The sequence below is a fragment of the Punica granatum genome, chromosome 6 (assembly GCF_007655135.1).
Source record: "Punica granatum isolate Tunisia-2019 chromosome 6, ASM765513v2, whole genome shotgun sequence".
Taxonomy (NCBI): Eukaryota; Viridiplantae; Streptophyta; class Magnoliopsida; order Myrtales; family Lythraceae; genus Punica; species Punica granatum.
This window is the reverse complement of record NC_045132.1, coordinates 156,076-181,696: the sequence shown is the minus strand read 5'-3', so window position 1 is coordinate 181,696 and position 25,621 is coordinate 156,076. Positions and strand designations below refer to the sequence as shown.

Genomic DNA, 25,621 nt, shown 5'->3' with positions numbered 1-25,621 from the left:
CAAAAAAAAAGTTGGGAAGATATAGGAACCATTAATAATTCTTGGATTATGTCACGATAATTTCCAACATAATAGTACATATACACACACATATATGAGAATAAAAGGTATGTATACAGCGACACGCTCTCGCTTTGGTTTCAGATTTGATTTTAATATTAATACTCTTTTGTTTCTCTACCAATTTTATTTATTTTATTTCAGGAGGATGATGGGCCTCTGTTTGGGCCTTTTCTTGTGCTGGATGAATGGGCTCATGTCATCAGATTCTTAGGGAAAGGAGGCCCAAATGAAATGAAAATGATTGTTCAACAATTCAATGGGCTCGATTCGAGAGATGAATTCGAAAACACAATAACACAACACGCTCCATCGGTTCGGCTCGGCTCGGCTCGGCAAAGTTAAGAGAAGACCATCAGCTCGGCTTCAGCATCTCTTTCTTCTTTCTCTCTGTTGCGTTTCTCTCTCTTCTCCTCTATTTCCGTTCAGTTCCGTTCCATTTTGTATTGGGTTGCTGCTACTGCTAAGTGCGTGGTGACTGGCTCAGGCTGCAGGTGCTGCTGCTGCAACTCTCTGCATCCTTTCCTTCTCTATCGAAAAATCAAATTCAAAGTTCCTTCCGAGTCTGAGAGCTTCTTCCTTTCTGAGATCTCTTCTCTCACTGCCTCCAGTGTTGTGTTGTCTGTGGTGATCTGATCATCTCATCAGCTGAGGAGTTTTTAGGGGAAAGAAGGAAGGAAGGATGATGATGATAGGGATTGTCAACGGCGAGGAGTCGTACAAGCTCCTCAAGCTGCTGAAGCAAGACCACCGCCCTCTCCTCGACCTCACCTCCGAATTCACCTCTACTTTCTCCCCTTCCCTCCATTTCCCTCTCTGCACCTCCCTCTATCTCATCCTCGAGGTTGGTACTCAACACCCCCCTCTCTCTCTCTCTCCCTCTCTCTCTCTCTCATCCCTACTCTGCAACCTCCCTGTGCATTGTTCTTATTACTATTATTTTGCTCGTCTTCCTCGATGTCATTTCATAGGGTTTTCTTAGGGTTTTCTCTTCTTTTTTCCCCGAACTCAGTTTTAATGCTCCCTCCGCTCGCTCTTCGGACTGTAGTGGACAGGAGGTCTAGTAGAGTCGGGGAAGAAAAGGTCACGCTTTTTTTTTTTCTCCCCCCTACGGCCACACCCCATTCAAATCAGGAATTGGGTCTGCATACATACTATTGGGAAGAAAATGGTTGGGAAGGCCTGTGATGGAGCTGAACAGTTGCTGCTGCTGCTATAGCGATTAACGAGCTGGCAGCCCCTGGTTTCTTATCTTTCGAGTGTTGGGAGCGCTCCGTCTCTTCATTATCCTCTCTCCCTATCTTCACTTTTTACTTATTTATATTTATTTTTTGTCTGGGATAATCAGCTTCAGATGGTTTGTTGCTGATTCCCTGGCTATGGAAGTGAACTGCGGAACTTATGAAAGATTACTGGCTGGCACCAAAGGGAAGGTCTTACTTCCTGAAGTGCTGCTGATTATTAGCTTTTGAGCTCCTTAGGGTGAAGCTGCGCGCCGATGTTAATTGACTTAATTTTAGAGGGACATCATGAAAGACGACTTATGACCTACCCACGGCCATGGAATAATCTGTTTCAGCTTCTGAAAAACGATTTTGCGCTTGCCCTTGATCTTTGAAAGTAGTGACATACTTCTCGCCGTGCTTTTGCAGTTTGCAGAAGAAATCTATTTAATCAGTCAGCTATGGTGAACGGGCTGTCTAGGCCCGAGGGAAGGAATGTAATGATAGACTAGGTGGTAGTTATAAAAGAATTATTAAATCTTGCAGAACTGATGGTTCTTCAGTTTGTGCATAGCTGTGTGCTCTGTTTGGACTGTTTGATTCCTTGATGGAAAAGCTTAGCTTAGCTTAGCTTAGCATGCAGCTAGCAGGGATATCTTTTTCTTAATAAGATTAATTGGTCTCTTGGTGTAGTCCCCTCTCCAGCATAGCTGAGATGATCTCACGCCATGTGTTGCTAACCAGAGATGTTATGTGCTGGCAGGACAAGTTGATGCTCACTGCTCCTGAGCGCTTGGTGGCATTCACTGTTCTACATCAGACTTATGCCTCTCCATCTTCTTCTATGAATCCATTCATCCGTTTCATTGTAAATGTAACAACTGCATCTTATTCCTCGATTTTGATTTGCATTCTTGATGATAAGAGAAGACAACACATGCTGCTGGGATTGGATCTCTCTTAGGTTTATAGCTTGTAGCATATGTTCTATATTAATGCTTAACTTTTGTTCTTTGAACCTATCACGACTTGTTCATTGATCTACATGGCCATTCTGAAGATTTATAAGATACAATGGTAATTTGGTGATGACCATATCAATTTCGCCTTTTCTCATGTACAGGCGGCGTGCAATGACGGTGCTGAAAATTTTGAGAGGGCCTTTATTCTCCAGTTATTGAGATCCTCTGACTCAAGTAGTAGTAAAGAGGTGCCTCTCTTGACATTTGATCACTCGCTTAAATGATTTTAGTTGACCTGATATCGCTACTTGCCCTTTTCCCCCTACTTGTACGTCTTCTTTTTATATGCAAAGATTTCTTGTCACCTGAAGTTACTTCTTTGTTCCAGAACCATAACCTTTTCGCGGGACTTATTTAACCGTCTCACATTAGTCTTGAACTTACCCAAAGCAGATGGATCCATGGGTTAATCTCCGAGTTATAGGATAATAAATCATGTTTCGGGGGCTGCATCTTAGAATCAAATGAAGTTATAAAATCAAAGGGATTTTTTTAAATCTACTCAATAATAGGTCCTCAGTTGTTACATCTGTACCACAGTCAAAAGTTTTCTCAGAACGTGCCCTGTTTGATTTTCTATTTCTTAGGTTATACATGGCGTTGCATACTTACTTCTATTTCTTAGGTTATACATGGCTTTGCATACTTACTCTTTCTTTTGCTAATAAAATGAAAGGACAATATTCCTTTGATTATTGAAGTCACTGCTCTCATCAACCCATATTGCAATTGCTTAACTCCAGAACTTTCTTGAAATGCTTAGAATTGTGTTGTTCAATGATCTCATGTTTTTTTTCATTAAAAAAAAATGATCTCATGTTTTCTGTTTCTTATGTGAATTGTTCCAAAATGTTAAGGTGATTGTGGTCTGATCAATAAGTTGCATTTTCTGGCTAGTTCATTTCCATCTAGACATTTGTATGCCTGTGTTAGTTGTAAATGCTCTGTGGCTTAGATCATCTTTTTGGGTTTGGGATGAAATAATTTTTCATCCTTAAGAAATTATTTCATGCAGAAACTGCTTATAATTGAATGACGCTATAATTCAATTGGAGAATATTGTGGTTAAGTTTTTAGCCTCTAACATGAAACATGTAAAGAATCTTAGCGAGTATGGAAGAGCTTGGCGGCCTGTTCTTATTCAAGATGACTTCCTCTTTGATGCAGTTTCTTAAACAGTCTGCGGCAGATTATATCAAAGGTTTTGATCCTTCAGCGCAAGTAAGTTATGCATATGCAGCCAGTCATGCTTCAGATTCTGGTGATTGTGTTCGGCTCAAGCATGTTGAGTTCTGAGCATTTTACGCACATAGACTACTAATCTCTTCGTCGTCTTGCCTGTCAGACATTTCCGCAAATTGATCAGTTGCAGCAACAGTACTGTAAAAATGCTCATCCCGAGCCGTATAACTGCTTATTTAAGGATATGCCAGTGAAGAATGTGGTTTCAGACCCTGATGTACCTTCTAGTTGCAACATAAGTTCACCCGAGTATGTCTTCTAAGCTTGAAGTGATCAGCACTTCCTGTAATTTTCCTGTTTTGCACGGAATCCTTATCCTTTTCTAATTATCAAATGTGACAATTCAGGTTTGATTTGCAACCTGGAGTCCAGCCCAAGATTGGATCTGGAGACAAAGATGAAACAGTTGCAGGTTTACTATCAAATTTAACTCTAGAAGGAATAGGTCCACAATGGATCAGACCTCGGCCTCCGAGGCTCCCTATACAGGATGGAGAGGTAAGCCATATATTTACAGATCCATTTAGTTAGCATGGGGCTAATTTCTCGGGTGATGACTGGTGATACTTTTTTCAGCTAGTGTGGCTAGTCCCTGGCAACAATCACGAGCTTCTTTGGGATTCTGGTATGTGTGCGGATACTAGCCGAGGAGCAGCCATAAGAGACCTAATTGCTAAAGCTACGAAGAGCCCCCTTGTGCCTGCACAGCAAGAGGTGCTTATAACATTCCTTGCCAAGTAGTTGATGTTCCAGTCTTTATCAGTGTAGAATAAATATGTAAATACTGGTAGTTGCACCTTTTCTTTTCTTTGTCCAAGCAGTATCTCTGTCATGTAAAAGGCTGTAGACATCTGGTGACATTATATTGAGTTTAATATATGTGTTATAGCATGTAGTAGTTTTTACCCTGCATAATGGGGATATTCATATTTAAAATACTTTTTCAAGCACCTGTCATAATACGAGGGCAGCTGCTAAGTGGCATGGATTTATTGCTTTATTGAATCCAATGGTAAAACTTATTCTTCACCTCCCAATGCTGCAGAGAACCCACGAATGAACATAATATAAAATAAGGTTCCTCGCACTCTACCGTATTTTGGCAACGGTTGTGCTGCATTAAGATTTCGATATGATGGGGATCTTACAAATCCTCTATTGGATTCTGGTGAATGTTGTGGCCTCTGCATCTATAGTATTATAAAAGAGATGATGTACTAAGTCTCTCTTTGGTTGAGCAGAAAGTAGTGATGGAGCTGGCAAATGATCCCAAGCTTGTATACCACTGCGGAGTGACACCATCAAGGCTACCGGTTGGCGATTTTACACTCACCTCATCTGTCTTGAAATTGATATAATTGGCAGTCTGATTCTGAATTGCGTGTTTTGTTCCACCAGGAGTTGGTGGAGAATAATCCTCTTATTGCAGTTGAAGTTCTAACCCGGTTGATCAATTCCCCCGAAATCACAGAGTATTATCTTGTTCTATTCTTTTATGCCACTGCTACCTAACCACCGTAGCCTTTGGAGGTTTATTCTATGTTAATATTCAATTCTATGCTTGCAGATACTTTACGGTACTTGTTACTATGGAAATGAGTCTACATTCCATGGAAGTTGTGAACAGGCTCACGCAAGCAGTGAAATTACCTTCGGATTTTTTGCGGTTATACATAAGTAACTGTATAACATCCTGTGAGAGCATTAAGGTAATTTTTAAATTGTTCCTGATTTTTCTGTTGTGTCTCCTTTAAACAATGAGCTGATCTGCTAGATGATGAGGTGACACGGTATCTTAGGCGCGTGAAGTGTTAATCTTGAACATAAACAAATAATTTGATTAAAAGATCTTTCTTAACTTGCTCTTCAAGAGGATAAAAATTATCATGTTATGTGCAAGTTAATATATTGAAATAATATGTCATCCACTTAATTAATATATGTCACCCTGCTAAACAGCAAGGGCATTAAATGAGATGTAAGTCAAAACCATCTAGATAGCAGCAATTCACTCTAATGTTTGATAGTTCTGTTCCTCTAGTTCATCTTTTTTAAGGGCCGTTTTATGAGGATGCATGAATAGGAATGGAGATACAAATTATGAGATCATGGTGTGAATTGCACACAATGATGAGCTGGGTGTAATGGTGGATATTGGAGTAGTTTTGATTCTTTGGTATAGCCAACCAATTCCAGTGAATTTTTTTCTTTTGATTTTGCGATGCTATATATCTGGTGAAAGATGAAGGAAGTGTTACTGTAGTGAATTTGGTATCTGAATGTCTCTGAAACCCTCTGTGTCTCGCTCTCTTGATAGGATAAATACATGCAGAACAGACTAGTGAGACTTGTCTGCGTTTTCTTACAGAGTCTGATTCGGAATAACCATATCGATGGTGAGTTGCAGGCACTTTGCTTTCTCTGCCAATTCTGAATGTCATTTGCAATGATTTTCTATTTTTTTTTTTGGTAGAGTGAAATTTGCATGATTATAAGGTTTAGTTATGGAGATATGGCAGTATGTTATACAATTGGCATAAATCATGTTCGGGTGTTTGATGGTATCTATTGCGCAGTGAAAGAGATATTGATAGAAGTCCAAGCTTTCTGCATCAATTTCTCTCGAATTCGGGAAGCTGCTGGGCTATTTAGGCTGCTTAAAACCATGGAAGGATAGATCGACCCATCATCCTTCATACGTGAAGGAAATCTTTTTTCCTTTTCTCTTTTAGGCACCTGTTACCTGTTCCTGCAAATTTTAATTTTAATTTTCCAGTGTCCAGTGTTCTTGTAGATATATATATATTTTTGGGTTCTTTTTTCTTTTGCTGCTTACTTGATGAGTTAAATTTTAATTGAAATGGGAGCCCAAGGGTGTACACACATTATAGAACGTGTAGATAATAATGTTGTTCTGACTGCCTTGTGCTGTTTCGGGAATATGAAATATGCAATGTATGAGGAGGATATTTGGCATTTCCATTACGGCATATAATTTAGCAGCTGTGCAGGAAGGTAAAAAACACCTGGGAATTATTTGTTCGTGGCGGCTGCGCCTGCTATAATTTTTTTATAGATACTGCCAATTGAGCAATGTGTTTTTCTCTCCTCTTTTTGTGGATTTGGTTGCAAGTAGTGGTAAGTTTCACTGCATTTGCATCAGTTGCTTGCTTGCCCGCTCGCTGTTAGGCGTAATCTTATGCTACGTTTGGTTTCAAAGTAGGATTTTAAAATTAAATTTTAATTTTGAAAAAGAGTGATATAAATGAGACTCACTCCTTGAATTTGTATGAGTTATTTTGTTTTGTTATGGAAAAAGAGTGGTATAAATGGGGTTCATTTTTTGATTTTGTATATATTATTTTATTTTATTGTGGATAAAATTAAATTAAAATAAAATTTTAAAATTTTACTTTGAAACCAAACAAGTCTTTTAGAGTTTCCTCGTTCTGGCTCTCAACTTGACCAGGGACTGATTGTATGCTTATCCCGCTGCTATGTTTTATGTAAGTTTAGGAAATGTCACCCAACTAGGAGATGATCACTTCTGCGGCTTGGCAGGCAATGACCTTTGACATGACCCCACGGCCCCACTGGCCATTCCTCTCCCTTCCTTTCATTTTTCGTGTTTTTCTTTTTCTTGAAAATAAATTAATATCCATTAATCATAAAAATGGATACAAGGGAAAATATTTAAGAGGTTACATTACAAAGACATAAATACATTAGGTTCACTTAGATCTCTGCAAATGAAAATAACATGCGACTAAAGCATATCAGATATATTTACGTAGAATTGTAGAAATCCTTCTAGACCCCATAAACGCTCTCGACCTTTTAAAACTAAATTTTATACGCACCTCAGTGAAAATCCAAAAGCAAAGCATAGGGCAATCTATATAGAAATTGCTATGCAGAAAAACAGAGCTAATAGGAGTTTTGAAATGGTACTCGGCGCAATAACCCTTCACAGATCTCACCTTTAGCTAATTCAATCAACCAATTCCTAAACAGTCAAATCCCTAGACATTCAAATCAAATTAGTTGGTTTCCTTTGATCGGTTCAAACTAATGGTAGCCTTACTAATAAAAAATTAGTCAAGCCATAAAATCAAAGTACCTAGCTTCTTTGATCGGTTCAAACCAGTGAATGTCTTCAAGGAGGTAAAACCTACAATAAACCGACAAAAAAGGGCGAAGCCACAAATGATCGAAGTTACAAGCGGTTAGTATGATCGATCAACCCAAGAGTGTGATCCTTTATTGTGGAGGGAGGGGATTCCATCGCGTGGGTGACGGTGGGAGTCCACATAATAGAGGCTGCCGTCTGGGGGGTGGGGGGAGGAGCCGGATAGTCAGATAGGTAGTAAGGACTCCGTCATTGTGCTATTGGTCGGGAGTAGACTACTTGTTGAGGGGCGGCTAGTGGATAGTTGAGTCGGGTTGGTGAAGCTAATGTCAGCTGTCAAGTCTTAGCAAATCGGGGTCGGTACAGCCGGCTTGGTAGGGTGGGTGAGTCCTCCACCGCAGTCGCCAATGACTCGGAATCGACGAATGACTCTTTCTCCACTTCAAATCTGCTCGGAGAAGGAGAGGGTGAGATTCGGTAGGGAACGGGAGATTGCTCCATCGGGAAAACACCTTTTCACACCACCGAAAACGAATAGGAGGAGAAGGAGGGCCGCTACGACCTCTGGGATTCCTTCGAGCACAGTTTCATCCTCAAATCTAAGTGCAAAGACTATGGAGACAGTCACTAGCTCCGAGGACAACCGGCGATAAGTGGCTAGAGAGGTTGAGCCGCTGCCTGGATCGGGATTTAAAAACACCATGGACCGCGACGAGTTGAGGTAGTGAAACTCGGTGACCTGGGCCATGGACAAGCAACATCACAGTTCGTTGCCACCAGCCGATGATGAAGAGCCACAACTGAGCCAATAGCCCGGTTTACAGAAATGAAACCCTTTTTTCGTTTTCCGTGTTGTCCCAATACCTTTTAACGCAAGGAAGAGAGAAAACAATAATTTAAATAGGGAGCATAGTGGTTGCAAGGTCAACACATTTGCGATGTTGTGGATTAAAAATTGTTTTTTTATTAATTATTGTGTAAAATTAACAAATTGGTTCTCAAGATATTTGACGTTACAGTAACTTTATATCAATTTTTTACATCAATTCAATACTTGACCGTTTAAAATTACATTTGAGGGGCCTTGTTTTATCAACCTTCCATTAAAGGTCGGCGTAAAATATTAAAAAATTATTTTTAATTCATTTTATGATTTTTTAAATTCTTTATGGATATATTTAAAGAAAAATATTAAAAATTGAGAAAAAAAGTGGGGTTGGGGGTGTGGAAGGAGATCGGCAGGCGAATGAATCCCACTGGCCACCGCCCAAGGGGACCTCGACGAAGACATCATAATTCTCCAGCGAGGTTGCTAAATGAGTGCCCCTAGCACTGATCTCACCCCCCCTCAACTTAAGGTTTTAGAAAGAGGGAGGAGGACACAAATTGGTGGTGGGGGCACCCTTGCTGGCGACCGTGCCCCATGCAATCTTGCTGGAGGTTCCTGATGCCTCCGGCTTGTTATTTAGCCCTCGCTGAAGCTCGAGGGAGGTTTCGTGACAAAGGAGCTCATGCTGGTCGCGGTGAGACTCTTCTGGCTCGTCTCTCTACTTCGGGGGAGAAGACCTATCTCAACCACCTGCCATTACCTTGCTCGACCACATTCCTCATCCACTTTACTGATGACTGGCCTATCGTCTACGACCACCTCTTGCCCCTTTCATCTCCAGTGATCGTCACTCCCTTTTTCATCCATTTCCCACCGAGCTCTACCATCTCCGACCACACTTTCCTGTTAGTGATATGCCATAGAACCAGATTTATGTATTTGAATAATTCCTTTTATGGCAATAAAATTTATTCTATTATTCATATATTGTCTATGTTTATTAGAATAAAGTCTTTAAGATATTCATAATGCTTCATTCTTAAGGAATTAAGAATATGAGTGACGAAGTAATTTGGTAAGAACATCTTTAAACTATTCACGATCGTAGGAGACTTAACTAGACATTATTTTTCTAGATAGATCGTCACCCCTGTCTGTATTTATGATTAGTATATAGATACTAATGAAGATAGAGTAGTGAGTCTCATGCTATCTGATAATTGTTATCAGGACAGACAAATGGATGCTTATATGATAAGTAGTCGAACGTGACGTACATATAATATTCATACGGTAATTTACTAATGTCAATAAATGTTATCTGGATCGTATTAGTGCATATAGTTCTTAGATCTGAGATGGAACGCTATATCATGTGTAGGTAATTAAGATTTCCTACTACTAATGTATTTGTGCTTAGCATGAGTATTCGGCGAATAGTGATTCTGGTTAGTTATACTTGGAGATAGGTGTTCGATCAAGACGGGATTCACTAACTTGAGTAAACATGAAAAAGGTCTTATGGATGCGAGTTTTGTTCTGGATCGAGAAATCCTTAGCCGTGGTAAATAGACTCGAATAGAAATGGCTTCTGTTCAAGTTTTACAGATCTAAGAATGAAATCAGAGAGCCCATATGATCAGCTATAGGGTTTGGCATTTTTCGTAGCTCTGGCTTGATCGAGATCTTGTAGTGAAAGGATTCAGTGCATGGAAAATACGATAAGAGGTTCATCAGAATCTTTCAATTATACATTCGTCATCATTTGGATTGTCACGATATGCTGCTAGGTATCACTCGTGAACTTTGGGAACCGATGATATTTTGGGAGTTATGTTTTTTATTACAAAAAGAGTTTCGGGTAATGTCAAATGAATTGATATTATAATCCCATTGTCATTTGATGATGAACCTAGTTAGTCACACACATTGAGCGTGTCTAAACCGAGAAAAGAATTAATTATAATTAAGGAAGTTAATTAGGAATTACTTATCGAATGAGACTTGCAATGTGGTTGTAAGGGTGCTGGCACATCCTGAAACCAGGTTCAACATCAAGGATAAATATAATTAAGGAAATACAATCGTTTCCTTAATTGGAGAGTTTCTATAAATATGTTGTCTATTGATGAAAACTCGTATCAAGGACTTGTTTGATATTTCTTTCTTTCTACAAGGGCAAGTCATTGGATGACTTAAAACGTGAGGACTCATTTGTGATTTATTAATTAATGTAGATTAATTAATAATTGCATTTTAATCCCTATGGTAAAGGTATATATATATATATATATATATATATATATATATATGTTTTTACAGTTAACCCTAGAGGACGATCTATCGATAAGACCCGATATTAGTGAGAGAGAGAGAAGAGAGTTCGGCTAAAACAAACACAGCAGAACGGCCGCACACTTCCAAGGCTCATCGGGGTCTTCTTCTTCCCTGGTTCGGCGTTTCGGCGTTGCCCTTAACGTTCTTGAAGCAATCCTTTCATCTTGTGACGATTTCGTTCGTGATTGGTGACCTAGATCGGAGTGTACGGGTCGAGGGAAGTCTAAACTCGATGGAGATGTGCTCGTGTGGACAAGCTAGAGACCAGACACTTAAACGGTTAGTTTGATCGACTCGAATCAACAAGGTTAGTATAAAAGTTTAAAATTTTCTTGTGGATTTGATATGTGATGTTATCTATTCGTTAGAAGGCGATTCTTGTGTCAAGATGTGATCTTGAAATTTTTGATTAAACGAGCACGCGATAAAAATTTGATTTTTTACCGTATTTAAACTTTCCGCTGCGCATGTGATCGGTTTTCTAACAGTGGTATCAGAGCATCCTTTCTATTCGATTAGATACATAATTTGTGCCTTATTTTGGTGGTTAATTGTGATTTATTAAAGTGATTGATAAATCGGTGTCGAATCGGGCACGGGAAATTGTTTCTCGTGATCGGCCCTGGAGAATTCAAATCGGTTGATTCTCTTAGCTGTCGAACAGCCCCAGATGGCCGTCATAGGCCACATAGAGTCGCAGCTAGTGGTTGCTGGACGCACGAAAGGCTGCTGGAGGCACCTGGGATGGTCTCGGGTGGCATTCCGGTGGCTGGTCACTGCTTCAGTTTAGCCACTGGTCGGACAGAGCTGGGATGCTCTCGGCCAGGACTAGCTAGTCTCGGGCGCTGCTGGACGGCCACAGGGCGCTAGATGAGGCAGTAAAGGTTGTAGCAATTGTTGGTCGCCACTGAGCACGCAGCTAGATGCGACTAGATGTTACTGAGCGCGCGACTAGACGCAGCTGTGAGCACGCGACTGGATACGGCTGTCCCAAGCCGGTGATAATCGCGTAATGGGCAATTTCTATATTTTCGAAAATAAGATTTTTGAAACGATTAATTACCAAAATTGTTTTTCGTAAAATTTGATTTTATGAAATTGGATATTTCCATTAAGATTAGAGATTTGATATTTGATGTCAAAAGGAGTTTTGGAAGATACACTAGATATACGATATCTTGTATATTTTTCAAAATTGAAAATTTTCCTAATATGTGATATTTGGATATTTTGTAAAGAGTTACAAAATTGGCACACAATTTATTTTCCTTTTAAGCTATTAGTTTCCTTTCATAAATTTCGAGCATGGTGTGTGATTTGGACTTTAGGAAATTTTTGCTTGATTCTTGTGGCTATAGGATTAGAGTAATAGTAAGTCCATGATCATGCTTTTATCATTCTGAATATATATTTATGCATGTAATCTGTGAATACGGATAATGTGCAAAGTGAAACCGAATAGTAATTAGGTCACCTAACAGAAAATCTTCCAAATTTAAATATTAAGTCGGGAATGGCACGAGGTTGTGAATCTCTATCATGGCTCTCCACCAAAGCATTATCGAGAGAGTTTTTAGTTTTTTTCATTGTCGGTTGTGGACACACGGGGCTTAAGATAGACTAAGAGATTTTTCTGCATGAATGTTTAAACATGTGATGTTTTAGATTGTTGGTTGCCAATAACGGCAGACACCTAAGGCAGTTGACATCTAGGGTTTGGTGAGTCAAACTTAACTATGTATGATGGACCAATAACGACAAACACCTGAGGTCCGGAGTATTGGGAGCTGAATTGATTAAGTCGTACATAGAAATGTACTGAACAAGAACTTGTTCGCTTATAGAGTGTTCGTTTCCAATAATGGCAGGTACCTGAGGGAATTAACATTTTATGAGAATTCAATCACCCACTAGGAATCTTTCCCGATTAGGATTCCCGTTAAGTGTAGGATTCAAAAAGATAGTGGGAGACCATTTTGATTGAAAGTCCATGATTATTATGGTTGATATACATAAATTCACTAATTGAAATCTTGTTATTTTCTGCATACTTAACACGAATAGCTCTACTGAGCCTAAAAGGACTAGTTACAGTACCTTGATATTGTCTGAAACTTGGAGCGTATAGGATACGTTTACTTGACTCTTTCATCCATGGCGCTTAGTGAAGAGATCATGGAAGATAAGTGTCTTGTATCCAAGAGAAAGACAAAGGATAGAGGTGGTTGTAAACAAAGGAAATTGTTTCATGTTGTAGCAAGTATGGCTATTAGAATAAGAAATGCTCTCAATACTTGGAGTGACTGAATGCAAATAGAGGGAAACGAGACAAGCCTTTGGAAGGTAAATCCATATCTTGCCTATTCTAATAGCCTATTTAGCTCGTCTACTGTTTGGGTTCTTGATATAAGTGCAAGTTTGAGAAACTGGTACTTTTATACATGAACTAGCAAGTAGTAGGGTTCTTAGAAGGAATGAGGTATGCCTGAAGATTGGCAATAGAGCAAATGTTGTGGCCAAAGCTATAGGGTCGACTTCGTTACATCTGGTTGAACATATTTTATTTCTAGATTGTGTTTTAGTTTGACCGAATGCTTATCGGAATATTATTTCTGTTTCTAGTTTGACTAGGAGTGGATATTTGATTGATTTCAGACATGATGTTTGCGACATATATTATGGTAATAAACTTATTGGCGTCGGTTATTCACACGATAGTCTTTATTATCTTAGAGCTAGAAATAAGACGATTCTGAATACGATTGAGATAATACCGTATCTGAATCTACTCCAAGTCTAATGCAACTTTGGCACCTTAGACTAGGGTATGTTGCAGATGATAGGATAAGTGAGTTGGAGAATATGGGACTTATAGTTCCATTGGGTTCTGAAACCAATCCGACTTGCAAATCTTGTCTTCAAGGCGAGATGACTAGGACTCCGTTTGTGGCATAAATGAAGAGGACTAAGGAAGTTTTAGAACTCATACATAGCGATGTGTGTGGTTCATTTAGTGAAGTGGCTCGGGGTGGTTATTCCTACTTCATCACCTTTACCTATGATTATTCTCGGTTTGTGTATATTTATCTTATGAAGTATAAACATGAATCCTTTGAAAAGTTCAAGGAATTCAAAGTTGAAGTAGAAAATGAGAAAGGGAAGAGTATCAAGACTCTTCGATCTGATTGAGGGGGAGAGTACATGAGTATTGAGTTTGGTGAGTACCACCACCACCACCACAAACAAATGAAATCACAATTGCAATTCCAATCAAGTCGACAAATTTATTTTATTAATCGTGAAGCATACATATGCAATGCTGCAGTATACTAATTTCAACAAATTGAAGCTGAAAAATTGAATGCCACAGTGAGGCTCTTTTGGCTGGTCTCTCTGTTTCAGCCAAGGACTCGACCGGATTGTTTTTTTCTCCTGCTCGAGGGAATTTGATTTTGTTGTTCTCTCCTGCTTGTCTTTTTGGCTCCTCTTGTTTTCTTACTGGATTTTGCTTCTTCTTCTTTTTTTTTTAATTATTTTTTTAATGAGTGAATGGATTGGTTTAAGTTGGGGCAAATTTAACAGTGGGGCCCTTTGACTGTGCTATCCAATCTCAGGCGATGCAATGCACCAACACACGCAGAATTCAATTCAATTCACCGTGGGGATTTTCTTTTATTGGCCAGGTGGTATTGAAACAATGTTCTTATTATGTTTTTTCTTTTTATTGAATATTTGAGTTAATCATATCATCAAACTACTTAAAAGTCTTTTCTCTGAGTATTGCTTCTGTTGGAAGTGGAGAGGACGGCTGGGGAGATCAATGGTGGAAAAGAAGTCTTCGATGGATGGTATTGGTGGCGCCGGGAGGTAAATGAAAGAAAGTCAGGGGAGAGGGGAATGACGCTATTTAATTCTAGAGAAGGTCACTGGAGTTTCTCCCATGGATGGATCATCGATGATATCCCATGGATGCGAGGTGGGAGGGCAACGGCCTGACTGGGACATCTTTCTCCAATACGGAGAGTCTAATATGGACACTGTGTCAGGCTGACTCGTTTTTGTCCGTTTTCTAGTGACTGGCTATGGGCGGCGCAGCCGACCCACTTTCTTTTAATAATAATAATAATATTATTATTATTATTAAAATGATTTTTTAGAAAAAAGGAGAGACGCTGAACAATCGGGGGCAAAGGGCCAAGCGGCTGGGAATATCACTAGCCGCCGCCACCCCAAATATTTCAAATATTTCAAAAAGAAGTATTAAAGTTTTCAGATATTTAGTATTTTAGTTTATGTGTTTAGTGTTGCAAAAGCACATGTGAATATATACTAATATTCATAACTAGAAGTATTAAAGTCTATCTAATTTCAGTACTTTGTTCATTCTTGGTACATTAGTTCCATTGTTTACTATTTCAGTTGAAGTATCTAGTATTTTTACTATATATAATGAATTATACTAAATACTAGACACCAGATCTGATATACTAAACATTCAAAGTGAAAGTAAAAGTAATAAATACTTGTACTAATCACGAGTGCTAAAAGTATTAAGCATTTGAACTGAAGTACTAAACACTTGAACTGAAAGTACTAATACGTGTTACCGTAACTTCATGTAATGCAAGAAAGACCCTCAATTATTTTTTACTTACATGCATATACTAATAGTAATAACGAAAAGTACCAAAGTTGATTTTAAGTTCAGTACCTTCATCCTTATTTGAAGTATTGCGATTTCTAAATATTTAGTATTTTGTAAGTGACCTGCCCATACTAACCTCGATACCTAAAAGTACTAAAATCAATCAGTATTTTGTATGTACAGACAAATACTAAACTTCATAATGAGAAGAACTAAAGTCAATGTAATTTTAATACTTCATTCATACTTGAAGTACTGCAATTTTCGGATGTTGAGTAATGTAAAGGGTAGGTGTAGGCTTAACACATAATTGGCGATTTTTAGTGCCAAAAGTTGCTAGATTTGAAATTATGTGCAAAATTCATGATTTTTATGCTATTTATCCAAATTTTTAGTATTTTAAGAATACATACAAGTACTAACTTAAATAATTAAAAGTACTAAAATCAGTCTAATTTTAGTACTATAGTATTTAATTCGGTACTAAACACTAGAAATAAAATACTAAACGATTGATAAAAATACGACATAATTGAACTAAAATACTGAACGGTGTCACATGACACCATATCGTGCTAGAATTTTCTCAACAATTAAAGTACTAATTTCAAATATTTAGAATTTTGTTATGCTATTTGGTATTTTTGCAAATACCAAATTTAATAATTATAAGTACTAAAATCAATCCAATTTCAGCACTTCATTAGTATTTAAAGTATTGCAATTTCTAAATATTTACTATTGTAGTTCAATATTGAGGAGTTTTGTATAATTGTAATACCTACTTATTAATTTAGTATTTGTAAGTACATGCAAATACTAAATTAATATCTAACAGTACTAAAATCAATCTAATTTATCTACTTCATTAGTATTTTAAGTACTATAATGTTAACTATTAATAAAAAGAAGTACCATGATGTTCAAATATTTAGTATTGTGAGCCGAATGGATTATTATAGAAATTGATTCGGAAGTAGTAGCGAACCCTAAAACCCTATCTAACCGTCAGATGGCACATTGGTTGCCACCACTAGACAAGAAATTCAGTAGCTTTTGTCCAAGGATTGGATTGTCATCGTGCAACATGTTTATAGTAATTGGAATCAATGTGCAGACTAAATGGCGAATCAAGCACTGTTTTCATCACAACTTGGTCTTCGCATTATGTCTGCGATGCTAATGCTTAGTCATTTGATCTTTGTTGATGTAATCGAGGTTACTATGCCTCGCCTCACTAATTTTTTTACTACTTTGGATTTGGCCCCAATTTCCTTTTCCCTCCAAAACCTGTTCCATTTTTCTTCCTTCCTTCCTTCCTTCCCTTTCTTTTCTTTTTCTTCCAGGGCTAGTTGACCATTTTTTTCTTCTTTTCTTTTCCTTTCTCTTCGGTTCTCTTCTCTACTTCTTGTGCAGGTTGCTGGCTTACTTCCCTGAGTCCAATCTGCTCCTCCTTGCAACTCTGTCCTAGCGCCGAACTGCCATGCCCATCATCTGCCTCTCCATCATCTTCACGCAAGTGTGCCCTCCTGTCATCTCCATCAACTTCATTTTTTTCTGGCCTGCCCTACCACTGCGGGGGTTACTTCCCTTCCCCTGCGGTTCTTCTTCGGTTGTAGCAAAGCAACCCTCACTCTCTATCTAGACGCCATCCTGTTACATCACTCAACAGATAACCTTGCCCATTCCCAGCTCTGAACCGAATGAGACTAGATCACAATCACCAGCCTCTCTCTCGTTCTCTCTCTCTATCTCTTCCTCTCTGGACACTTGCAAACAGAGACATCTCCCATCACCTCTCGACCTTGAGCTTGAACATCAGCTCCTCTACATCATCAACATCAATCTCTATTGCTCTCTTCTTCTCCGGCTTCTTCCTCCAACTCCCAAGTATCAGAAGACTGTCGGCTGGAACTCACGAACTTTTCTTTTCTCGGTCACGAGAATAACTGGAATGTTCTCTCCTTCTCTCACTCTCAATGGCTTCTCCTGATCACTTTCTTTTCCTTCCAGATCACCATATCTCAGATCATCCTCATCATCTCCTGTAATGAAGTTCATCAAATGATCCCTTCACCATCAGTACATGACCTTCACGGCCAACTCCCTTTCCTGATATTCATTCCCATTCTCATTTTTCCTCGGCTCAGACCAGAACTTAATGGCGTTTACGTGGAGGATAACGGCCATGTGTACAAAAGTTAACGGTCACGTCAGCATTTGACAGTTTCGTTTGGACGGAAGGAAATAACGTGCTAGATTAGGGAATATTTTGAAACTTCATTTTTTTTAGAAATTTTTTAAAGTTCGTGCTAGATTATGGAATGTTTGAATAGTATGTGCTTTTTTAGGTTATTTACCCCATTATTTATAGGTGTTTAGAATTTTAAAAGTATATCTAAATATTGACCCTCTGAAGAACTATGACCAATCTAGTTTGCAGTACATTGTTAGTAACTGAAATACTACAATTTTCAAATATAGTATTTCACTTTAAACATGTAGTACTTTGGATACCAACCTTAGTAACAAAAAGTATTAAATTTTTTCGAGCTTTATCCCAATATTCGAAAATTCAATAACCCCGACTAATTTAGTTCGAGTCGGGTCGGTCCACTAAGGAGTAAAACTTTTCCAATCAAGGATCTTCTCCATTTTACAAGATTCAAACCCGAGACTTTACTTTAGGTGAACAAGCGCTGAATTATTTGAACCATCACCCGGTGGTCTGAAAGTTTTAAACTTAGTCTAATTTAAGTACAATATTGAACTTGAAATACTAAAATTTATTAATATTTCATTATCAATAAGTAGATCTTTAAACATTCAGTATTTTATTTTAGAAGTGCAGTATTTTGGAAGAACTTATAAACACTAACGTCCATAATTGGAGTTCAAAAACTAGACTATTTTTAGTACCTTATTAGTACTTGAAGTATCGAAACTTTTAAACCTTGACATTCTACTTTAAACCGATAACATTTTGAAAATACATCTACATACTATGCTTGATATATAAGGGCCTTTTTAGCATGACATGAACTCACACTAACACGTATTAGTACTTTTCAATTCAAGTGTTTAATATTTTAATTTAAATATCTAATACTTTTAATACTCATGATTAGTACAAGCATTTATTACTTTTGCTTTCAGTTCGAATATTTAGTGTTTTAGTTCAAGTGTTTAATATTTGATATATTTCAATTAAAAGGGGGAGAGGGGGAATGAAAGAGGAGCAGACGATGTCGTTTAAGGTTGTCAGAGGGGTGCCCAAAAGACATTGTCTGGGCCTGTCGTTTGTTTGCTATTAAAAAACAAATATAATGGACGACGAATGCCATGTCAACTTTTTGTTAGAAAATAAATGAAAGGATATAATTGTTAGACGAAATAAGTCATGAACAAAAGTGATGACAATTTAATAAGTAGAAGGTAACAATAATAGTATTTTTTTTTTTTAAAAAAAAACACATCATCGTCATCCTGCTTTTTTCGGGATCCTCCAGCCATTTGCCTGTACAAGAGAAGATTGGATCTCACTCCTGCCCAAATCTCTCTCCGCCCTCCGGACCAGATCAATCTCAACCCCCACGATTTTTTTTTTTAATATTTCGATCGTATCATTGGGAAGAAGGAGCCCCCGCCCGGGCCCCTCACCCCCGACCGAGCCCCTCACCTCCGACCGAACTCGCCGGCGGGTTTGAGCCTACCACCGAGCTCAATCTAGGGTTGGGGTCCACGGCGGGGGCTCCCCCATCCCCACCATATCTTTGGGGGTTCGGGAAGGGATGCCCAACGACCCCATCCCCCGACCGAGCTCAACGGCGGGCTCGAATCCCGCCAGTGAGCTCGGTCGGGGGCTGGGGTCGCCTGTAGGGACGCCCCCTCCTCGACCAAACGCAGATTTCTCGAAGATATGGAGTTTCAGATCTTTGAGAGATTTGGAACCAATCGTGGAGGGGGCACCCCAATCGGCGACCCAACTCCTAGACGAGCTCAGCGGCGCGCTCAAACCCCACCAACGAGCTCAGTCGAGGGTGGGGACGTCAGCCGGGATGCCCCCTCCCCCCACACCCGAAAAAAAAAAAGGCAGATTGAAGAGGGAGAAGAGGAGAGGAATCGGCTCCGACGGAGGCGCTGGGCAGAGGAGAGGGGTCGTCTCCGACAAGAACTCTGGCGACGTTTGGGCGGTGGGCAAAGAGTCTGGTAGAGCAGAGGAGAAGGAAAAGGGAGAGACAGGGAAGTGAGAGAAAGGAGAGAGAGATATGAGATTTTTCTTTTAATTTAATTTAATCTTTTCATCTATTTATTTTTTCTAATTAAAATTTTAAAATATTAATAATATATTGTATTAATTGCGTCACATCAGATACTCAAATGATACGTCAGATGCCACATCGGTAGTTGACAGAATGCAATCGATTAAAACATTTTGAAAGATTTTATAATAAATTGTTATAAAAAAATAAAAAACAAAACTTTTTGTACTGCAAGTAAAACTTTTTCTACTAACTGTGTAATTTTTCCAGTAACTCACCGTACTCACTCTGGCGTTGTCTCGAGGATGAACGGGGCATATTTAGATTGTAAGTTAAAATTTTTTAATTTTAACTTTAACTTAAACTTAACACACTGCACAACAAAAATACATATTTATCACGTTAAATTTATAATCACAATTCATTTGTCATTTTTCACAATAAAAATCAAAATTAAAAATTTTGTAATTTTTAATCATGAATCCAAACGGGCATAAATATTCTATACAAACAATTTTTTTAAAATGAGCTGTAGAATGGGCCCAATTAGCCAAGAAGAAGCCCAAAAGAGCAGAAAGGAAGAACGAACTATAGAGTATGGTCAGTCAGTCAGCTCAGCTCAGCTCGGTGGATGATGATGATGAAGAAGATGAAGATGGCGATCAGATATCGGATCAGATCACATCATTTCCCTCTCAAACAAACTTGATTCAATTGAAAAGCGAAACCCCTTCACAAAACCCTAGTAAGGAAGAATTCGCAATTCGCTCTCGCTTGCTTGCTCGCTGCCTGTCCGAATAGAAATAGAATTGAATCATTCTCAGCTCGCTCGAGGTTGAATTCCCAGAGCAGGGCAGGACAGGGCTGGGCTGCAAGAATCTTCTCCCTACCCACTGCCCAGCCATCGACGGTGAGTTTTCTTTCCTCAGCCCTTCCATTCCGTTGGCTCTGTTTTCTCGTCGTCATCTCGCTTTCATCGATGGTTGGATGTTCCAACGATTTCCTGGAATAGTTCGTTATTAAGAAACTTTGCTTGCGGCAAAACAGATAGTCAGGTGCATTTGTCTGTTTGGATTGCTTCTGTTTTCCATTTCGCTATTGGCCTTTTACTTCCCATTACCCCCTTTTAGTTAGTTTTAACATCATTCAGCGGCGGAGTGCTGCCTGATTCTACTTCTAGTGAGTGATTGTTGGGTCCGCATTTAGAATGGTTGGGGACTTGATGTTATTGTGCCAGCCGGATGGCAGTTTGCTCTCGTGCCTGCCTCCGACAACGTTGAAATATGTTGGGTACTACCTGGCTGAAATATGTCTGATGGGCCTGAGAGTTGATTTGTGATCCCAAAGTTTTGCTGCAAGATATTGGCCGAATGCCAACGCATGCATGTGGGGTGGCTATGTCAGCAGGGGGGCCGCCTCAAGTGTAGAATCTTTCTGAACAAGATAGAGCTCCTTAGGCCTTACTGTAGGATATATTGTTGGTCTGTTAGTGGTTACTATAATTGAAAAAATACTTCATTTTGTGAGAGTATGTTAGTAATTTTCACATTACATGCAAATAATTTCTTTTGTGGCTGATGATGTGTGAATTAAATGAAGATGAGTTTGGCAAGGACCCCTCTTACTTTCCATCTCTCTCCCCTCCTTTGGAATCTCTTTTTTATTATATTCTGCTCCTCTTTCCTCCTGTGATTTTCACCTTCTTTTCTGTCAGTACTCCCTCTATTCTCTTATGTTTCTTTCTTAAACTTTGATTTCAATGATATCGATGTTTCAACTGGCATTGGATCTCACAGTCCCAGCCAACAGATCTTTCAATTTACAGATAATTTTTAGGTTAAAAAGAGACTTCATGACTGCTCGCTCTGACTTACACTGCCTCCATTGCCTACCATCTATGCTCAATTGGAGCCATTACTTTCACAACAAGAAATTAGTACATCTGATGTTCCAGTAAGCAGCAAGGACCTAGCAACTTTGCTTTGCCGTCACATTTGTTTCCAGCTAGCGGCGGCAGCCTAAGAAGTTATTTGGGGCTTTCAGAAAATTCTAAGCTAAGGTAGGCAACTCAAAGCTCATTATTCTTATAAATAACTCGGTCGACATGGTGGATTCTTTATACATTTTTATCAGTTTCAAATCTAGCACAACCTAGCCTACATATTATCATCTAATTAGCCATTTTGCTATCATCTGACGCAGTTTTAGTCTTCTCGACATTTGATTTGTAGAATAATAGTTGTTTATCAAGGAAAAAGCAAAGTGTTTTCTCCATATACTCGTTGTAAAGAGATTGTCCCTTCAGCAAGGTCAATTGCTTTCAATTCCTAATACAAACAATCACTTCATTGTTACCGTTATTTCCAGCAGGAACATCTCTCTTAGAGATGTTACATTCATGTCAAATATCGCTGATTAGGTATGGTACTTGAACTTTAAATTTAAAGAGTGCCTTCTGTACTATTTGGTAACATAGCAGATAAATTCATGAATCAACCTACAGATGGAAAACAAGAATGTTATAGCATTTTGTGATTATATACTGGGGTTGTTTGTTGCAAAAAAACAACGGAAATTCTGCTGGAAATGGTGGCATTATGGAGACATATTTGCAATAGAGTCATGCATCAGAACCACAAGATAATTTGGCAATTCAATAAGATACCAAGGCCACAGAAATTATTGGTTGGTGGTCAATACACTAAAACACTTGGACTGGTTGTTAAGAAGGCATGCGAGGGCCTTTGATGAGGCACATGAGGTCTTGGTGGCGTTATTGGTCCTTGGAGGATCATGAGCGATCCGTCTATGAAAATCTGGTTTAGTGTTCTTAGTAGTTCCACTCCTCCATGTCAATGGTTAAAAAAAGAAAAAAAGAAAAAAAAAAAGAACCTAAAACTTGATCCTGTTTTTCACAAGCTAATATTTGTTGTACGTTCAGGAAAAGAGTTATCCTTCCGCGGAAAAGGAACTCCTTTAGGGAGGGTAATGCCATGACAGATAGGTTATATTAAGGGTACAATAGGGACTTTCGGAATTCAACGGCATGTTAGCTATTGGAAGATCTTGCGAGGGTATTATGGTTAGGGTAAGGCCTTTTTGAAGTCACAGTGCTGATGTAAAATTCTTCTAAGGATGAAAATATAGAATCTCTCTCTCAATTTCTCTCTGTCTCTGTCTCTCTGCGTCTCTCTCAAACTCTCGATCTCTCTCTCAATCTTCCGATCTGTTCCCTCCTCAATTCCCCCTCCCCCCATGCACCCCCTCTTTCTCTATTTGTGAGGTTTGGTTCCAAGAATGTATTATTGGATTCAAATGTTTTTTAATTGATACGGATATTTTGATTCTGAGAGATCTGTTTGGACATTTTTAATTTTGAATCTCCTCGTGATTCTTCTTTTCCCCTTTTTTCTTTCCTGCAGTTATCATTAGTTTGTCTTTGATAGCTTTTTTTCTTTGATGAGTTCAATGATAGTTACTGGTCTTAATGGCTTGTCGGAAACCAAGATACTTGCTCATTCTCGGTGTCATATGATGTGATAGAAATGCTTGAGCCTTCACTGCATTTGCATGCTTTTACATTCTTTATCTTTGTCTGCAGTGATATCCGTAAGATGGATGATGCCGATATAGAACTGGATGAGATGGAGCTAGTTGCTGCTGCAGCTGCGTACTACTTTTATAACAGTATAGCTGCCCAATCTGGCCCCACATCTTTTCCTAGAAAATGCAGTTTTATGGCGGAAGCACTGAATAATCCAGATGATGCTTTCCGGGAAATGTTTCGGATGGATAAGTGTGTATTTCATAAATTATGTGACATCGCTAGGCAGAGAAACCTGCTGAGGGACACTGCAGGTGTTATGATAGAGGAGCAGCTGACAATTTTCTTAAATATCATTGGACATAATGAGCGCAACAGAGTAATACAAGAGCGGTTTCAGCACTCTGGTGAGACCATCAGCCGACATTTTAATAATGTTTTGAAAGCAATCAAGTCCCTATCAAAAGAATTCTTGGAATGCCCACCAGACACTACTCCGCCAGAAATCCTGAGAAGCAACAGATATAATCCCTATTTCAAGGTAGACTCTAGACAAACTCATTCTTCTCATCATGTGTATGATACCATCTCACTGACACTATCTTTTCTAAATTAGGATTGCATTGGTGTTGTAGATGGAATGCACATTCCTGCCCATGTACCAGCAAAAGATCAATCTCGGTTTCGTAATAAGAAAGGTTTTCTATCACAAAACGTGTTAGCAGCCTGCACATTTGACTTGCAGTTTATTTTTATTTATCCTGGTTGGGAAGGTTCAGTACCAGATTCGCGCATGCTAAGAGCTGTACTCGATGATCCCGATCAGAAATTTCCTCCAATTCCTAAAGGTTGTTTTCGCTAACTTGAACAAAGAAACATGGGAATTTCCTCCAGTTATTTTCATTTGTTTTCAAATATCACTGATTATCATACTCAGTATATTTGATTCCTGTTTTTTTCTAATTATTTTAGGGAAGTTTTATCTAGTTGACATGGGATACGTAAACATGGAAGGATTTCTTGCTCCATATCCAGGAATTCGGTACTACCCTTATGAATACAGAGGGGCTAATCAACTACCTCGAAACGTGAAGGAGCTATTTAATCACCGGCATTCATCTCTAAGGAATGTCATTCAGAAATCTTTTGAAGTACTGAGGACTCGATTTCCCATACTCAAGCTGGCTACTCAGTACTCGTTTCAAGTCCAGAGGGACATAGTAATAGCAGCATGTGTCCTGCATAACTACATCAGGCGGGAGGAAAGAAATGACTGGTTGTTTTCCAGTGTACAGGAGATGACAGTAGAGGAGTCGCCAGAATTTGATGACCAACCGGAGATGCATTTGGGTTCGACAATGCAAGAGCAAGTTGCTTCATACTTACGAGAATCAATAGCGATGGCAATGTGGAACGACTTCATGAACAAGTGGGAAGAATGGTGATTGCAATAACAGGGAATTGCTCGGTATATAAGCTGCTTGCGGCATTTTATGTTGCAATTGCATAGGAGTCAATTATCTTCAGTTACTGATTTGATTTGTTAGGGAGAGGCTTTGTTCAGTACGGTTTCCTTCTGTATGTGATCGAAATACAAAATATTGATCATATAGAATAAGGTAACCTACCCCAAATTTAATCTGCTCATTGGATCCTTAACGTAGCATTAGTTCGTTCATTCATTTGTTAAGAAAGCTTATTAGCTAGCTTTCCCCGTGTGGTTGCCGGGGCACAGAATGTTCACTTGGCCTAGGAAGGCTTTTGCGTGCTATGGATGTTGGTATGACTTCAACTGCACTCTGTTGGTGATTGTTACCCTGTCTTCATTATTCACGGAATAAAAAGAAAAAAATGAACGTGCCAATGTCAGTCTCATGCTATGTATATATATGCATCCATACTGTATGTATGTATGCAGACCCTATAGGTTTGGACGCTTGGTCCTTTACCTCCTACAAATGGCCCATCTCTAGGCAGGTGCGGCAAGTCCAGGCCCACATGTGGCCACGTGGCCCGCGTCAAGCCCCTGTCAAGCCCATGCGTAGCCCACATCAGGCGTCCAAACCAGCCAACTATGACCATCACTGACAGGTGGACCCATTGGCCTTTGTAAGGGGCCTCGGAGTCATTGAACTGCATCAATTCAAAGGGCCAGGAATTGGCACCATACCTATCTACTCAAAGGGTCCTGGTCTGCTAGGCCCACCCCTGACTATGGCCTCGAAAGCGAGGCGCACTGGCAATTCGGTCATTATGGTCCTGTTAAAGGGGTTGTGGGACGGCCCACGATGGACATTGATGGATTGGGTTATCATTTTCCATGATCTT

General features: G+C 39.2%; 2 protein-coding genes across 10 annotated transcripts; both read left to right on the top strand.

Annotated features, from left to right (window-relative positions):
• Positions 1–398: 398 nt before the first annotated feature.
• Positions 399–6,527, top strand: LOC116211431 (CCR4-NOT transcription complex subunit 11). Of its 4 annotated transcripts, none has more exons than XM_031545816.1 (13): positions 399–554; positions 672–904; positions 2,047–2,157; positions 2,407–2,493; positions 3,473–3,526; positions 3,651–3,796; positions 3,895–4,045; positions 4,124–4,261; positions 4,789–4,860; positions 4,946–5,019; positions 5,115–5,256; positions 5,865–5,943; positions 6,124–6,527. In XM_031545816.1, the coding sequence occupies exons 2-13, from the start codon at positions 743–745 to the stop codon at positions 6,222–6,224; spliced, it is 1,317 nt and encodes a 438-aa protein (XP_031401676.1). In that variant the 5' UTR covers positions 399–554; positions 672–742; the 3' UTR covers positions 6,225–6,527. The 4 variants fall into 4 exon arrangements, with proteins under 4 accessions (XP_031401676.1, XP_031401678.1, XP_031401679.1 ...); XM_031545818.1 differs by having other exon boundaries at positions 421–554; positions 709–904; XM_031545820.1 differs by lacking the exon at positions 399–554 and adding an exon at positions 1,109–1,493 and having other exon boundaries at positions 763–904.
• Positions 6,528–20,286: 13,759 nt separating this feature from the next.
• Positions 20,287–25,090, top strand: LOC116211730. 6 transcript variants are annotated; one of them, XM_031546234.1, is made up of 5 exons: positions 20,287–20,659; positions 21,559–21,808; positions 23,351–23,834; positions 23,910–24,141; positions 24,329–25,090. In XM_031546234.1, the coding sequence occupies exons 3-5, from the start codon at positions 23,364–23,366 to the stop codon at positions 24,736–24,738; spliced, it is 1,113 nt and encodes a 370-aa protein (XP_031402094.1). In that variant the 5' UTR covers positions 20,287–20,659; positions 21,559–21,808; positions 23,351–23,363; the 3' UTR covers positions 24,739–25,090. The 6 variants fall into 6 exon arrangements, with proteins under 6 accessions (XP_031402094.1, XP_031402090.1, XP_031402089.1 ...); XM_031546230.1 differs by having other exon boundaries at positions 20,307–20,659; positions 21,575–21,808; positions 24,266–25,090; XM_031546229.1 differs by having other exon boundaries at positions 20,307–20,659; positions 24,266–25,090.
• Positions 25,091–25,621: the final 531 nt, after the last annotated feature.